The 18786-nt window shown below is 34.0% G+C and overlaps 2 protein-coding genes across 2 annotated transcripts; one reads left to right on the top strand and one right to left on the bottom strand.

Annotated features, from left to right (window-relative positions):
* Window positions 1–15028: 15028 nt before the first annotated feature.
* On the bottom strand, window positions 15029–15512 carry Smp_017990 (hypothetical protein). The gene has a single exon (XM_018789422.1). The coding sequence runs from the start codon at window positions 15509–15511 to the stop codon at window positions 15221–15223; it is 291 nt and encodes a 96-aa protein (XP_018654867.1). The 5' UTR covers window position 15512; the 3' UTR covers window positions 15029–15220.
* A 2670-nt stretch (window positions 15513–18182) lies between these two features.
* Smp_017980 (hypothetical protein) lies at window positions 18183–18476 on the top strand (the record flags this gene model as incomplete). The annotated part of the gene is made up of 1 exon (XM_018789421.1): window positions 18183–18476. The coding sequence occupies one exon, from the start codon at window positions 18183–18185 to the stop codon at window positions 18474–18476; it is 294 nt and encodes a 97-aa protein (XP_018654866.1).
* Window positions 18477–18786: the final 310 nt, after the last annotated feature.

The raw sequence follows: 18786 nt of genomic DNA, 5'->3' as shown, positions 1-18786 counted from the left end.
AAATAAAATATTCAAGAATATTCATTGATAAAGCCAAATTGTAAACCTTTATAAATGATATAACCAGTTATTATTATTATTATTATTACTACTGTTATCATTATTATGATTATCTTATCTTCCTTTAAAGTTGATTTATTTGATTAGGTATATAATTTAATTGATAGATTTATTAACAATATTAAGATTAGTTTTTTTTCTGTTTTCCTTGTTTGTCTCTGCCAACTTTTTTTAATGATGTATCCATTTAAATGTTTATTTGTCTTTTTATATTACGGTATCTTGTTTATTAAAATTCCTTTCTTCCCCCCCCCAAAAAAAGGATATTCTATTATGTATTTATATAACTAGATGTAGTTATTTTTCTAATATATATATTTATTTATATAATAGAAATATAAATTATAATATTATATAATGTGGTCAGTGGTCTAGTGGTTAAGCGCTCACTCGCGAAACTGATAGGCCATGGGTCCGAATCTCTCGATGCGGGATCGTGGATGCGCACTGCTAAGGAGTCCCACAATAGGACGAAATGGCCGTCCAGTGCTTCCAGGTTTTCCATGGTGATCTACCTTCAAGTGATTCATTATCACAACTATATATTATATAATGTGTTATTAACATTGTACAACAAAGAATTCGTTATAAATATTAAGTTAAAAAGTTTATAGATATTGTTCTATTCGTAACTGATTTACAATATAGAGAAAGATAAGCTAAATAAGTATTCTCTGATAGTATTAGATGAACTTCTTATATTATTTCGTAAGTTGACCAAGATAAGATATATAGATTATAGAATTCCAATAGATGGGTTTAAAAAGAATATACTCACTATAAGACTTTAAAAAGGTATCTGGTTAAATATTTGATAGGATCATAAGTGTTTCCTTATGAGGTGCTCTAAAGTAATGTAAAACAACTGTTCAGTACTTGATTTACACGGTGATTCCAAATGACAACAAAAACTATCTTGAAACCACTCATGTATTTGATAAACTAAGAATAATACAACTTTATTATAATTGTAGATAAATGGAATAAACGAATTCTCATTTAAAAAACAAGACAGTTCAAATTACTAAATCAACAAAATTGATAAATATTCAAATGTTTATTTAAGGATTAAGTAACAGGAAATAATTAAATGTAAACTGTAATAGAGATGTACACTGATCAGACTAATACTAATATCATTCATAGAAAGTCTATGGACGTGATTATGACTGTTGTTATGTAGACGAAATTTGAATCTAACACAAATCACCACTTCTCTTACTGTCAACAAATTCTCTTTTGAAACATATTTGTTTTCATGATTTGTGAATCTGTTTTATGCGCAGATTATCATTTTGACTATCTAGGTACATACATTGCTCGATGTAGTTTACTTGTATCTTCCCATTGTTATTTAGGACTACAATTGATCAGTCTTTTGATAGCATATATTCATCCTGTGCGGACTGCCTCGATCCCACTGCTAGCTACTATCCATATTTGCTAATAATTATATACGTCGTTAAATCATTCTAGAAAATTCTATTTTTATGAGTTAACGTTAACAATATCAAGGAACAATATTACCGGCCCTCGTATATGTAACTTAAAAAAAACTAACCATTAGTGAATACCTCTGCCTGACAATTTAATAAACAATGAATCTTACTTATTTTACGATATATAATTACATCATAAAGATAGTAGTGCTTATAGTGTTGACTAAAAACTGATATCAATATAAAGTATTGTTTTATATTAAAATTGTTAGTTTTAATCATTAGATTCATTCACTTAGTATTGTTTGTTTGAATCTTCCCATTGATGCTTAGGACTTCAACTGGTCAATCTCTTATTCACATATGTGCTTACTGTGCGTATAGCCTCGATATTGCCTTAATTCACATGCATTATAAGTAAAGATCTTTCCTTATTAGGTTCATTGTTTTGATGGCAATCTTACAACTGCGAATTATGTAAATTCCAGATATAATTATACCATACTTCATGGATGAAATGAATAAATTTTGTTGAATATCCTCAAAATTTTGACACAAAATGACTTTACTTTTAGAATTAATTTTTCTTTCAAATGCAAACAACCTTGAATAAGTACTTGATTTTAAATTAGTGGCAATCCGAGTAATTGTAGAGATATAGTTTTATATTAACTGATCTATGATCCACAAGTGTTTAGTGTGAATCCTTTTTCGATCAAAACCATTTGGATGAAATCATTGTTTTCGTATTCTTAACAATCTTATAACTTGAGTGAGTGTAAAATAGTCTAGGAATATATATTTGTCAAGCAGTGATCATTTAAATAATGTTATAAGATAACTACTAATAATGCTACTGAGTATAACAACTGGGTAGTTGTTAAATTTACTGGTGAACATAGTCTTATGCGATCAGTGAATTCTTTAAATAGGATAAATTAGTGATTAAGGTCAACAGTAAGTTAGAACTCTTAACCTTTTTGTCTCTTTCTGTCTCTCACTTCAGAAGAATCCAGTCATTTCAAATAATAAATATATATTTTATAATTTACATGATGAATTGACCTTCGTTAGGCACTCATAAGAAACCAAGAAGCACTGGATAACTGTTTTGTTCTACCATAGGACTACTCTAGAAGCAGATATGAAAAGGATGAATAACAGCTGGAAAGAACCGGAATGGATTACCCAGGACAGGGTTGGATGGAGAATGCTGGTGGGCGGCCTATGCTCCTCCACGAGGGGTAACAGGCGCAAGTAAGTAAAGGACTACTCCTCAGTATATCGCATCCACAATCAAACTAGTTATTGAATCCAGGATCTTGAGTTTTTACAGCGACTAGACCTTAGAGCACTAAACTTATACAAAAACATTAGTAGCTCTGGAGAGTATGTCTGGTAATGTTATTTCATATAAACAGATAGGTTTAATTGTTAAACTTTGATAATTATTCTAGATACTATAATCAGAGATAAATTCAAACTAAGACTTTATAACTAAAAAGAAGTCTTCAGAAACCTCCTTTCGAAAAGTTGGATTGTGACTAGAAATCGTATACAGTCCTCAATATCAGCAACAAGAAAGAAAAAAATATGTGTATAGTTAAAATCATGAGTCAATTGAAGCTAGACCACCATGGAAAACCTGGAAGCACTGGACGGCCGTTTCATCCTATTGTGGGACTCCTCAGCAGTGCACATCCACGATCTCGTCTCGCGAGATTCGAACCCAGGACCTACCAGTCTCGCGCGCGAGCGCTTAACCTCTAGATCACTGAGCCGGCATCCAATGGTGTTAATGTCTAACTTCAACCAATCCACGAAATTGAGTAACCATTCACCAATGTCTTCAATGAGTTACTATCTCCCAACAGACCTGGCTGAACTCCACTGGTCACTGCTTCTCACTAGAACTCCAGGAAATACCTCATGGAGCCAGTCACTAGTGAGCGTATGATCATTATTAGAAGGGGGTTTTGTGGAGATTTTATATAGTTGAAATCATGAGTCAATTGACGTTAGACCACCATGGCCGCTTCGTAGATGAGCACAGCTAGGGATTCCCACAATAGGATGAAACGGCCGTCTAGTGCTTCCACGTTCTCCATGGTGGTCTAGCTTCTATTGACTCATGATTTCAACTATATAAAGTTACTAAAACTTCTACAAAACCCCCTTCTAATATATATATATATATATCGTTGAGAAATTTGACACCAATGTTTATTCTTTACGCCCTTTTCTTCCCCTATGCCTGTTACCTTTATACGTATTTGCTTTTCTCGCATATACATACAAATGTACACGTTACATCTCTCCATACCTAAGTTCATAATATCTGGAATTATTTATGTTTCATCGAATCATCATTTTCAAAGTAAATAGATATTGTTTCTTCCCAAGTTGTAAAATTAATTTCGTCTTTTTTTCTTTCTTCTATCCATTTAAAGTAAACAGATTATAAACAATCTCAATGGAAATTAAATAATTTTTTTTAATCTGTATTATTTACTTAGATAATCAACAACAACAATAACAAAAATATTAATGGGAAGTTTTTCTTAAAATCTTTAAAGGTTTATATTTTCTTGTTGAATAATGAATCATGTATTGATGTTTGAAGTTGAAGCTAATGCTTTCGAGTTCTTATATGATGCATCAATATGGTAATACAAATACATACAGTTTTCTCGTCCCAAACAGAATGAAAAGAGCGTTTTCAATCTCATTTCTACCTAAAATTCATCTATTCTATACACATGATCTGTGTGGTTAATTAGATTGGAGTTGAAATGAAATCGCTGATGACAGTTAAAAAGATCACCGATTAATGTTGAGAATGTAGATTACCAGATTCGAATTCAGTACCTTAAAAAGAACCTGGATTCGGCCTAATCTGTTAGGATAAGTATTATATATATTCAATTACCCAATACTCCTATGCTGCCCGATATAGAAGTAGGTTTGAGAAAATCGAGGATGGTCAGAGAAACTCTTAGCCTAAGTATATGAAGTCTTTGACTGTAAGACTGAGCTATATTGTTAGGAGCAAAATACCAGGTTGAGGTCCTTACGATTATCGTAACTAGTGGTGTTCTGAATCCGTTACACTGAGGCAGATGCACTCGTTCCTTATCTTTCCTTAGGTATTCAGTTTTGAAATTAACTCATACCTGTATTTAGTAGATTCATTCTTTATTCTCTAATCATTTACTTGTCCCTAATCTTTTTTTTACTACCACTGATAATGTTACTACTTTCATTACTTTGATATTTATCTCCATCATTTCATTTCACTGTGGTGATGTGGTGTAACAACTTGAGTTGATGCACATATGGTCCTACTTACTTATGACTAACTCATTGATCATGTGTTTTCCATTACAAACACAACTATTCAATGCACACCTGGTTTTTTTCATGAATTCTTTACACGATGATCTCAATTTGTAAAGAAAATTACTATTAATATAATCTCTGAGACGAAACTCCTTAATTTTAAATAATTTCCAAACTTAGTCAATAGATTACATTGTACAGAAAACGTTAATTTTTATCCACTTGGTAATTTCCTTGTATCTAACTGATTATGATAATATATAAGTTATTACAAGTTAATTAAAACAGTTTTACAAGAGTATCACCTCTTAAATTGTCTGTTATTTGCCTACCATAAAAACATAATTTTCTCTTTCTTTTAACTCGTTATCTTTCCGGGTATGTCTATGTGGAGGGGGTGGTGAAGGTAAAAAAAATAATCAAGTGTTAATTTATACGAATATTCGTCAAGATTAGAGCGAATAGCTTGACAACTTATATAGAACAAATGATTAGTAAATTATAGCAACTATTGTTCAATTATGTGTGAACATTCTTACAAGATATTTTTCCTCACCAATCTCCTATACATTAAAATTGATAAGAAATGAACTATGATAATTCAAAAAGAATACAACCATTCAATGATAATTTGTACAGATTGAATAGGAGAAAGAAATAAAGTTAACACAATGGTATCTGTTACGTGTGTATTGTTCATAAATCTGTCTGTTTATCCATCAGTTGGTTGACTGGGTATGATTACTTGGTCACACTGTCTATCAATCAACATAGTTAATCTGGAGATATTACAGAATTCTATGGCTTGAATTTGGACTGGTTACAATATACAGGTGTTTGTTTCGTTTCATAAGTTTTTGAACTTATCCGAGACAATGGAATTGCAAATTTTGATGGGATTGAAATCATAGCTTTTAGGTATTTCGGTGAATACACTAATATTAAGCAACTAGGTAGAAATATATTTGTAGTTATGTTTTTAACTTCAGCGAACTCTTCGTATGATCATAGTGAATTTTTTTGTGATTGTAATTAAAAACCGTCCATTTTCATTGATGAAGAGCTGAATTCGTTCCCGTATCTAAAAAAAAAAACTAATTTTTTAAAAATGAAATATTGGATGAATGAAACCTTTTTGTATTCATTAGAAATAATTGTCTTGTTGTAACACTAATGCTTCCAACTAATATTCATCTGTAGGTTCATAATTAATTCACGACGAACTATCCCCATCGAATCATCGACCAGTAGTCATCGGTGACGCAGTTACGATTTGTGGCTTCAGTCTAATTTCACAAATGAAAATATCATAAGCTGATTGAAACCGAAAAATGATTATAACTATTGACTTAATAATAGATGGATAAATGTTAGTATGTTTACTGATAGACCTGAGATTTTTTACTTCTCCCTAAGGGTATATTAGACCAGTGTGTTGTGTTAATGAGTTTAAGAGTAGGGTGATACAATCGTCGACTACGTCGTTGTCTATTATGCTTACCTTACCTACACATAAAGTATAGGCCACTTGCCAGAGATCTCCACACAACTCTCTATTGGGCTGTCGTTTCCAAATGTTATCAATTACTACTCATTCTTTTGATGTCCCCTGTGCTTATCTCGCTGATTTAAACTATTTATTGTCCAGTATTTTTGCTTTTCTGCGGTGAATAGTTTGTGGTGTTATAAAAACTGTTATGACAGCATATAATATATCGATTGATTTGCTTAAAATGTTTTAGCTGAATGCGTCTGCGTACTAACAAACGACAACACTTGAATTGAACGTCTTGTGGTAGTAACAGTAGTACAAAATTCAAATGTAAAATAGAATCAAATGACAACATCCGATCAAAAATTTAGATCCGATAATTTTCTGTGTATCACACATATATGTATAGATAAATATCTAGTTGATTATTACCATAATTGATAAGAATGATTTCAGTGAAACAATAATGCACTGTCTAAACTGAACGGCAGTGAAAGTGACCTTAGGATATTTACACCACTTCTTAGCCAATACAGATCGTCAAAATCAATAACTTGTCACCAAAAATATAACGAAAATTAAGTATGCAAAGTTTTTTTTTCAACGTATAGAACTGGTTTTTGTCTTCGTAATCTAGAATATTTTCATCTTAAAAACTCACTTTTTCGACAGGCTAGAGCATGTTTGCATCAACTTCTGTATCGATAAATACTTCTATGATTGATTCCTCATTATTTCTATATCATTCATACACAGATTTCTTGAAAAGCCGACAAGTTGATATCACAAGACGATGTTCTCAAAAACATAGATAAAACCCTTAATCTTGTTAAGTAATTTTTACAAAACAAGAATCTTTGTCTATTAATGAGATAAAGAGTTTACCTTGAACAAAGAAAAATCCAATGAATTGTTGTTAAATTTTGTTTCAGAATGAATCAGGATCAGAAGTGAGTAAACAATTCACATAATTTAACATTTATACATTGTTATTTTCATTATAGACTTTTTATTATGACTTGATAACTACGCAGTTTTTAGATAAAAAATATCCTTTACAAACCTTTTCTTAAGATGAGTGATAATGTGGTATTATGCCTCGAATTTCAAGCAAAAGTCACGGTTGTGATACTAATTGACTCAATAGCAGTATATTTTACATTATAAATTTTAACTAATTGTCTGAACAAAAATAGGTAGGTCCTGGGTTTGAGTCTCGCGAGTGCGGGATCGTGGATGCGCACTGATGAGGAGTCCCATAATAGGATGAAACGGCCGTTCAGTGCTTCCAGGTTTTCCATGGTGGTCTAGCTTCAATGGACTCATGATTTCAACTATGGAAATGCTAAATTCTCCACAAAACCCCTTCTGACCAAAAATAGATTACAAAAAATACTGATGATTGTAAACTAGGAAATAAAAGAGATGCTAATTTGTTTTAATGTTATAGTGAAAAGAATTTTTATTATAAACTTATAAGAACAGTGACATTTGGAAAAAAAGTATATCAAAGTGAAAAAACTCTGAAATGCAAACGTTATGAAGAAATCACAAACTAAAATAAAGTACACCTGTGTAACTAGAACAGCAAATAATGAATGATAGTTGAACAATATCGTGATTTGATTGAAGTTGGACATCAACACTGTTTAATGGTGATTCAGAGGTCTAGAGGTTAAGCATTCGCACCCAAGATCGAAGGTCTTAGATTCGACCACCGGATGTGGGGTCATAGACACACAATTCTAAGTCACCACATGCTCGAATGGAACGACCATACAGTGCTTCCGAATTTCTAATGGTGGTGTAGGTAAGATCAGTTCGTATTTGAAACTATAAAAGTTTTACGATCTCCAAAAATCCTCGCATACTACTACTACTAATAATAATAATAATCATATACTCACATGTGACTACTTTAAAGGCAGATTTATTGAAGTTGCAATGAAAAGCAATAACATTCATTAAAGTTTATTCAATGAAGATCGTATGACATCACAATGAGGCTGAATCTGAAGTTATAGCTCACTGAATTTTGATCCAATAGTTTTAAAGGGAATTGAACTTAGATCCTGTACAGCGTTATGGTTTACGCATTACTGGAACGTCTAGCACTATCTCATTTGCCAACCGGCGTCAATTTCTAATGAAAGTTCCCTGAAAAATCGGTATCCTTAATAATTTATTTGACAATCAACAGTTTGACCAATCTTTATTTAACAATCAAGTCTTGATATAAAAGATTTCACCCTGAATATACTTTATTTTTATCCACATGTTCATATGTCGGTATAGATGTATGATTGACATGAATTAATTTTCGTCAATCAAATCACCACGAAAAGCTCAATAAAATATGATGTCTATGAAATGAGAAAAATTTTATTACCATTCTTCATGATACTACTAATAATAATATATGTAAATCAACTATTAATACAAAATGACATTATTAGTAATATATGTTTTTGCATATTATAGTATAATACTAATAAATTAAACACAAAAATGCTAAAACCTTACCTGTTACTGGTACTACTACTACTACTACTACTAAATCTATTAATGTCTACTTGAGAAATAAAATTACATTAAAGCAAAAATTAAGAACACACAACATGAAACATCTGTACAAATTTTGCAAAAAATAAAAAAAAATTTAGTCACTGATTTTTCAATGTTTATTTTAATGTACATGTGTGTGTGTGTATCTGCTTGTACCATGTTCTAATTTCTTACTCTTTTTAAATGATTATGTTTAATTTTTGTCGTTAGATTCATTTCAACCACCCTGTCTATCCTTGAACTATTATAGTTTTTATCTTATTTTATTAACCCAAAATGACCTATACAATACAAATCTTAATGATGATGTATGTGTACAATTAAAAATGAGTTTGCTTAGTGATTCAAATCTATATTAGTTGCAATGATTTTTATAATCTTTCTTTTTCTAGTCTACTTGTAAATAATCTTAATATGATTTATTCAACTGTACATTTGTCTAAACATCTTTCTTCCTATCTACATGAATATATGTATGTTTAAATGTGTGTAAGTGTAATAATACTAATCAACTGATAAATTAAATTACACTGACCCCGTGGACAATTTTCTTTCTTTTTTTAATTTTTATAATCAAATAGTATGCAACATGATAGGCGAAAATCTCCTGCTGGTTTAAACAACACATAAACAATATCAAATAAATATCAACTTGACAACAGATCAACATATTTCTAATCATGAAATTTCTATAGTCATAACAACAAGATGATGATGACAACGATGAGAATGTTGAAGGTTACAAGGAAATAACTAGAGTGATAATTAAATTGTTATCTATGATTGAATTGATTTATATAAAGAAAATAAGAAGAGATAACAGTTTTTGTTATATTGTAATCTATCAGAAATTAACTATATATTAAAAGAATTTTAGAAAAAATCACACTATCTAAACAGTGAAATTATCTCATATCATACTCTCCTGTAGAGTTAGTAACATATAATAGACAATTAAACAAATTTATGATCAAATTTCCTGAAAATCATTTATTATGAGGTGAATCAAAGAAATAAATCAGTTTCAGTTTGGAAAGGACAGGAGGCTTGGTGGCCTGTGTTTGTCCTGGCAATGATGGTCTCTCAGTTGATCCAACTTTCTTTTGAAAGAGTCGACGGATAGAGTCTCAACCACGTGATGAGGTAATGAATTCCACTCGTTGATTATTCGATGGGAAAGTCAATAGTCAACTGACAAGTAATTCGTTCTGGGCTTGTGAAATTTTTCGGAGTGTCCTCGTAAATTTTCTGTTTTGGGAGACAAGAAAAATGAGGGCATATCAGGTGCAAATTTATCACTAAGCAATTTGAGAACTGTAATCAAGTGGCCTCTGATTCTTCGATATGACAGCGGGAATAGGATTAGCTTGGTCAGTCTAGCATCATACGGGAGCTTCGCTATTCTGGGAATCAGCTTAGTTGCTGTTCTCTGAACCCTTTCCAAGAGCTCATCGTCTTTTTTTAGACAGGGGCTAGCCGCTTGTATGCAGTACTCAAGTTTAGGACGCACGAACACTGTATACAAAGTCAGAAATGTTTTAGCGTCGAGATGACTATAAGCCCTACGTATGGACCATAAAGTTCTAAAACCTTTGGCGGCTATTGCACGGCAGTGTGCAGTAGTCTTTAAGTCTTGGCTAACAATGACTCCTAAGTCTTTGTGTGTCTGGTCAATAGGCAGCTCAGTGTTATTCATCGTGTATGTATCTGTACCTTGATGACCAATATGCATCACAACACACTTGGAAGTATTTATCGGCGATTGCCATGTTTGGGACCATTCAGATAATTTCTCCAGGTCGTTTTGGAGTTCTAATATATCACCCTTACTTTGTATCGCTCTCCATATCTTGACATCGTCAGCATATAGCAAGACTGATGACGACAGTAGACGAGGGAGGTCATTTACGTACAAGAGGAATAACACTGGCCCCAAAACTGTACCCTGGGGGACTCCACTAAGCACAGTTTCTCAGCTAGACTATAGGATTAATGAAAAGTATTTTCTTTGCTAATTTTATGGAATCTAGATATTTAGTTAATCCGGAAAATACATTAATGAGGTATTTAAAGTATTTATCCAAGTTGTCTTATTGTATTAAGCTGAAAGTAAGAGCCCGTGTATTCAGAAGAATGTCAAACAATCAGTTATATTAACTTATCAGTTTGTGTAACTTACATTTTAACCTTACGTATATCACACTATATTTCTTCTCTCCGTGCAAATTAAATTACAATCATTTTTATGATATTCGTCACAGATTGATTTCAGTTGAGATATTAAAAATCAGGGAGTACTTGTTAAGAGTCCAATATTAAAAGTGAAACGTTTATCCATTCTTCTCTGGTTTTCAGTAGTACCCCAAATGAAGTCAATCTGTGATGAATATCATCTACAAACTAAACATAATTTCTTTACAAAACATAAAATAACGACTGTACTCAGAGCGCCATTAAATATAGACAATAACATCGATGATATGCTCAACAATGTTCGAGCCTCCTGTTCGCTAATTTTGCACATATTTCATATTAATTTAAATACATTTTATCTAATCTTGCGCCCAAACTGCATGACGCATTGATGCGCTTTCCTGGAAATTTTGCACACTTTCACGACGTCTAATATATTGCAAAGTTTAGGTGGAAACACCAATATGACGTGTACATTTCGTCATCTGATTCACAGATGGACTATCAGTTTGATCATACCTTTGGCAGAGTAGCTAAATTTTAAATATCTGATGATTCGGAATTTAAAAATTCCCATCTTATTTTTCCTCAGTCATACCATGCTTTTATTCGTAGCTCATTTGTACGGGTGATCAATACAATTACGGCCTGAACGAAATCACATCTGGTCCTTCCAAGCGAGTCTTTCATGAGCGTGCCACAATCTGTGGAGTACAAGGGAAGTGAGTCGTTTGGAAGTAAAAGACGCCCAGATTATACTAGGATGACAGTCACAAGTTGCATAGTGCTATTTTAGAATGAGAACGATGTTGTTGGGGTAATGTCCCAGTTAAATTGTCCCTAAAAGTGATTTCCCAAACATTCGAGGGTCTTTAAAATTTAATTGTTGGCATCCTATCAACTCCAATAACACAAGAATTCTTGTTGCTGGTAGCCCGGGTAAATCGAAACAAGTCTGTAGACTTACCACATAGCTGCCAACTTCAACCAATAACAGCAATCTAACCACCAGGTTTCTCCGTCCTTACAAAATATCCAGCCATGATGAGTTACTTATGGAATGTAAAATGATTGATCCGTAGTGAAAATGAAACCTAACTTTTAAGTGCTAGGGATATTTTACATTGGAGCATTCAATTATTCCCATTTCCATTTGACTGTGGGCATTCTGTTGAAATACTATGTGCTTAGAGTTTAGGTAGTATGTATGTGGACACACTTTTCAACTGGTGACAATTTTAAAACACTAGTTTCAGCAGGTTAGATATATTTTAAGCATATTTTTTTGTTGTATACCACGTTGTTCACCATTTCTTAAGTAAACCACTTTCTAGCGTAACTTATAAAAGTCTCAGGCATCCATTTATTTTATGTATTTAAACGCAAACATCGGTACAAAGAGGCACCAAAAACATATGAGTCACACAAATCATTCGATACGTGTGTGTGCTAGAATACTGCCCGGGTACCCAAACCGAAGCAGATGGTTTTCTTAGGGGGTCATTCACAAAGCCTTTGACCTAGAGGTCTAATCCACAAGACAGTGGATTAACTTTAGGAAATGCAGCCCCATGGTAGCCTGTGACCGACAATAGGTTCATACGCCATTTCTACCTTCAGGATCCTGGAGCCCATGTGAAACATGGGTTTAGAACCAAAGTCTTTCAACTCCCCTAGGTGGATTTTTCATACCCACCAACTCGATTAAGGCGCCAGACATTCACTTTTCGTCCTCTCAATTTCGTAAACAATAGTAATGCCACGAGAATGTGGTGAGTAGGAATTCCCTGGCAGTAGCTGCATACGCGTAGCCATGTGAGAGCTGACTCTTCCCACCCTCGGCCGTACCAGGGCACTTGGGGGCCTCGTGCATCTAAAAGTTAGTCGACTCAATTAAAAGCATTTATTATGCTGTAAATACTAAGTACAATATAAATATGCCGACGACTGGAGACATACTCTATTAGTAAGTTCAGATGAGTTACAATATAAGATTATGAATAACACAAAGTTTAAGGAACACCCTATTGATTTGGAGGTAGATATATCTATTCTATGGCTTATGATTCAATTGAAATACAATGCTATTCTTTTATTTCTGTTGAACTATTTAATCCATGTGCTTAAAGGAACCAACCGTATCGTGTTCCATCTGAGTGAAAACTGTTTTGTAAATAGCTGGTGGAAGAGCATTTTCTTAGACATGTCTATATGGTTGTGCGATCAATTGCTCTTAGATTATAAATAATATTTTAGTGTAGTTCGCTGTGCTTTTCACCCTTGTGCTAGTATTTCGAAGTTAGAGATGTCGTCTTAGTTCAGTTAAACTGAGCAAGACCACATTAAAATATGCAGTAATACAAACTGCTGTGCTTATTAACAGGACAGAAAGAACAATAAATTAAAGTAAATAATAACATGATATATACGCAAAGAAAGTGTTCGATGAGGGGAGACAGTATTCAATTTTAAAGTAACAGCAAAAGTATGGGAAGATCAAGTTATCCATTAGCGACTGAACCAAAGGTAGCGAGAAAATAGGTCCAGTATATGATAGACATTTACTTCTTTTCAATCTTGCAGAAATTACCCTAGAATACCTAAACAAATACAGAGGAAAAGACAGCTCAGATTTATGAACTTTGAAGATATCAAAATGCCCTGAAAGGTTCCCTATTGATACACAACCTACACAAGTATCACGACCAGGTCCCTAAAGATATTTGAATTCCAAGTTATTTTGTTCTTTTTATTTCACGAGTCCATATTTTCTACTCGTACCATACTTTCTAAGCCTAAGCGTTCCTGTTACCGTTAAAATTGCTACTATATCTAATACCCTGGGACTGACCTAGATAATTTTATCTCTCTGTGGTGTAGCAACTTGAAATGCTGCACATACATACCAGATTCTAAGCTGCGTATGACTGACCAAAATGTACTGAGATCAGCTACGTTGAAATTATGTATAGAGAACCCATTAAGAGAAAGATTAAGAAGCCATTTTGACTGGTTGGATCTTATCTTCTATGTGCCCAAAGAACTAGTGGAGTGGAATTCTACAACAGTAAGATAAATACTAACTGAAAGCAGACGAATACAACGGAGTTGAATAAAGATTTGACTTAACAAGTACTATGCACGACTTCAATAAACGAGGGGTGTGTAGAAATGGTATCCATAAAATTGAAAATAATTGATTTGACAAATGCTGATGAACACCAAAACTCAATTATACATAGGAAGATTAGCGACAGACAGTGGTTGGCGTGGTTCGGTAGTGACGTACTCTGTACAATATTTCTTCTGATTACAAAACGTATGGTCAAAAATTTATTACAAACGACCAGCTTCGTGTTCATATAAACATGGCAAATGTTTAGGACGAAAGTTACTATAAACACTAGATTTAATTGTAACATTCTAACGAAAGACAGGGAACTAAAAGAAGGATGTCGAGCAAAACATAACGTTACCGAAAGTAAATTAGAGAACTAGAAAACATCTTATATTCGTTATTAGAACCGATATTAAGGTATACCTATGGTTAGTGATCACAAATCTCAGGCCTTACAAATCCCAATCAAAAGCACACCTTTACTAGACATGGTGACTTTGAAGACTATTATCTCAATTAGAACTGACCACGTGTAATATTTCGACAGTATTTTATCACTTTTTAAGGCTGCACCACCTAGATGGATAAAAATACCATCAAAGTAACCCTAAAAATTACAGAAACAAGTTATTCCAAGTTCCACACATCCTCAAGCTAGCTAAGAGCCACTAAGAGAACGAATATATAATGCTTAATCATCGATGTATTCGTGCAGTTTTGTCCTAGCGCGGTAAAGGAGACGTAGCCTATCGATCACACAGGAAGCTTTTCAGAACCTGACACCTCTCTTAGAATGAAATACAAACAAAAGAATATTAATTTAAATATGCATATATGATGTTATGTGTTATTTACAAGGAACACTTTATACATCCGATTTCTATAAGTAACTGCTAGCATGACAGCTGGCAAAGTTTATTGACTGAGCAGTTAGAATAAAATCAAGAACATGAAATATAGAAAAGTGGTTTGCAATGGTTTTAAAATACTGGGCGTACTAAACGAGATTGTGATCTATCGTGGACACTTTAATAATGAAAATTCGGCTATAGCATCCTCGATTCGCTGTTCGGAGTAGGAGGTGTCTTCAGTTTCTTTGCTGATTACTTGTTCAGTGCAATCTTCCAACCCGAGATAAGGAATCTTATCCTCTTTGTTAGATTCTGAATGAGCCTTCAATTCATTCCGGAAAGTCAAGGCATGATTATTTAATAGGCTCAAACTTCGCTCAATCATTGCTTTGTTTCTCTTCCTATTAGCTTTTGGAACTGACGACCTACGACCCCGAGGTCGTTTAGCACCCATGACCCTAAACTTAAATCAGGCGCCGACGAAAGTAGAGAAAAGATCCCGACTACAGTCTGCAAGACTTTTCGTTTTATTCCTTAATATTCTGAAAAGACGACATATCAGTGAACAACGAGTAACTTTATCTGTAGTAGCATATATCACTACTGCTCAATACTGTTCATTAGTACGGACCGTGTCTTTTATTATTAACGGGCTTATAAAATAGAATATTTTTTTGCACAATATAGAATTATCAGAACAAAGTATTTCAACAGTCTTCTTTAACAAAAAAAGAAAGATGAAAGAAACCTATAGCTCCATATATATTCACATAAACCAAGTAGATAAACTACTTGGAACTAAACGAAACACTTTTTTCCAAAGATTTAATTCTGCTCAATGTTCTAGTTAGAAACGTGTCTAAGAATACAAGTTGTCGACCAGGTCGTCTTTAACAACGTGTTCACCACATAGTGTAGTTACCAGATAAGGTATTAGAGAGTTTTTATACTGTTGTTTGCGTCCACGTATTCCATTATATAAACCTCTCGTCCACTAGGGGACATACAAAGGGAAAGATATGAAAGAAGTGGATGGTTGGTATCTGACAAGCCAACACCCACTATGTGTTTGCAAGATTTTAGATGCCTACCCATATGCGTATTATCACTGACCTCAAAAGATTCAACACACACCATGCTAACGGCCTTATGCATTCTCGTCAATACAGTAAAGTTTATTCTCGAAAGAATGGTGAAGAACAGTGGATCATAGTAGATAATAAAAGGTTGTAGCGGTAAATAGATCCCCAAAATCAATAGCTCTGTAAGTTCTCGACTTTGGATGCTGACCACATTAGTTTTAATGGACCCAGCTAGCTGAAGGCTCTCGGTCATGCATCCGCACCAGATCACGAGTGGGAACGCCGTGCTCAACTACTCCTGCGATCACTAGCTAGTGTAGATCAGTCACTTTTATATATATTGATAATCCATCAAATATATCTTCCAACCTCCTCGCTTCTGACTTTTGGTTTCACTAGGTAGGCACGATTCAATTGTAGAATGTGTTGCTTGTAAATGTTGTCAAACTACAATACCTGTCGTATCCTCATTGGTGAGCTCGACGTGATCTGGTACACCAACCCATGAACTGCGAGTCTGTTCCTTTTTGGAATTTCATAAATCATTGCTTTTTTAAAATTTTTATATATTGTGATATATAATACCTGTGGCATCCTCAAGGTAATATGCAAGAACTGATGAATCGTAAGTGCAAATGTCAAGTGATGCCAAAAGCATACAGCCTCTTTATGTGGTAAGTCAAACTGAATCTTTCCTCGATAACAACAGGACATAAGATCATGAGAAATCAGAGGAAGAACTTGCACGAAAATTGAAGAATCTCCAATAGTACAAGCTTTATGGGATTCCAAAGGGGCGTCCAGGTACTGTTCATGTTTCAGGCTAAAGAAAACAAATTGAAGATGTCACAAGTATATGGAGTTTGACAACACCTTAACAAGTAACACCTTCTATGATCGAAATATATCCACCCAGTGAAATCAAAAGTCAGATGCGGAGTAGTTGGAAGATATATTTGATAAGCTATCAATATATGGAGACGTGACTGATCCAAACCGGCTAGCGGTTGTAAGAGAAGTTGAGCATAGTGTAGCCACTCATGATCTGGTGCGGAAGCATGACCAAGCGCCTTCAGCCAGGTGAGTCCATTAAAACTAATGTGGTCAGCATCCAAAGTCGAGAACTTACAGAGCTATTGATTTTGGGGACCCATTTATCGCTAAAAGTTGGATATTTAGAAGGATTAGGTGTGAGATCATTAACAATGGACCATCGCTCAATGAGATTCTAAAATTCACTCATTTCAAGGGGATGTGAAAGGGTAGAAGCACGCATACATACAGTGAGATCGTCCACATATTCACAAAAGTGTTTTCTGTGGAAGATTGCAAATCACACAGAAAAGAAGAGAAAATAAAACAGGGAGTGAGCAGCTCTTTGCGGCAAACCTTCGCGAGACAGTAGAGACGTTGAAAGCTTTCCTCCAAACACTGTGTACTGTTCTCTTTCAGAGATCAAGTAACATAGACATTCGATTGTCCAGCTGTCAGTATTGACGCTGATTAACTTTTCAAGTAGAAATTGTATTGGGATACAACCAAAAGCAGAAGTATAATCTAGAACACCGCATCAAACGTACTTCTTACTCTTTCCCAAGATGAACACTGCATTACGATTCAGAACATCAGCAGCATCTATGGTGCTTTTTTGCATTTGTGAGCAAACTGATACGGATCCATGTGCTCTTCCGGTGCAAACTGTTACAGGAAGAACTGGAAATATTCGAAGGATTACGGACTGTTGTACTGAACAACAATAAGTTTGGTGTTTTGGATGAATGTTTTTGCTCAAATTTTAAACTTGTTTGTTCATAACTCTGACCTCGAAAATTTTGAATTCACCTTATCCGGTTTGGTATTTTGGATGTTTTTGACCAGAAAACCGAAAAACTGAAGTTTTGTTGAATTTCCCTTGTCTGAAAAGTTACTTGGAGGTCTTGAGCCATTTATTAAGTTAAAGAATATATATATTCTAAAGCTGGTTCTTTAACGTCAGGAGTTCGCCAGAAGTCAAGAAATGTTCAGCACCTATTCTCCTCAATCATGCGCCCATGTCTTGGAGGCAGGTCTGTTATTAACTCATCTCCTAGTTCCTCTGTTAAACTGGATCGTTTCTCAAAGTCTACAACATCCGGACATCCCTCTGATGAGCTAACTATACTTCTGGTTGGCCTGTCATATGCTAGTCCCACTAACCTAACAAAATCGTGCTGCCAACATCTCAGTATTTGGGAAATATTCGAGACTATTCGTACTGCAATGGCTATTCACAAACATTTAGTCAATTTAAGTGATTTGAATGAAGACACCGGTGATAATGGAAAACGGTTGATTTAAGCTATGAAACTAAGAATTAGTCGGTAGATAATCTCTGATAACTATTTCCACAGTTGTCTTTATCCAATACTGATAGTTCCAAAAAAAGTTTTCCTATAATTTGGTCCCCTAGTAAGTGATATTTATCTTTATAAGTTTGATTAGAGTTTTGACGACAGCCATTCGTACAAATCACCGATGTAAGCAGTCGAGAAAATCTCATGTAAACTGAAAGCATCACTATCGTATTTATACGAACACTGATTAAATTTCCATGCCATTTTCATAGTAAGGGGGTAGGAGTTTTACTTCCTTGGCTAGGACCTATGCT

The sequence above is a fragment of the Schistosoma mansoni genome, chromosome W (genome assembly GCF_000237925.1).
Source record: "Schistosoma mansoni strain Puerto Rico chromosome W, complete genome".
NCBI classification, from domain to species: Eukaryota; Metazoa; Platyhelminthes; class Trematoda; order Strigeidida; family Schistosomatidae; genus Schistosoma; species Schistosoma mansoni.
This window is presented reverse-complemented; position numbering and strand designations above follow the sequence as displayed.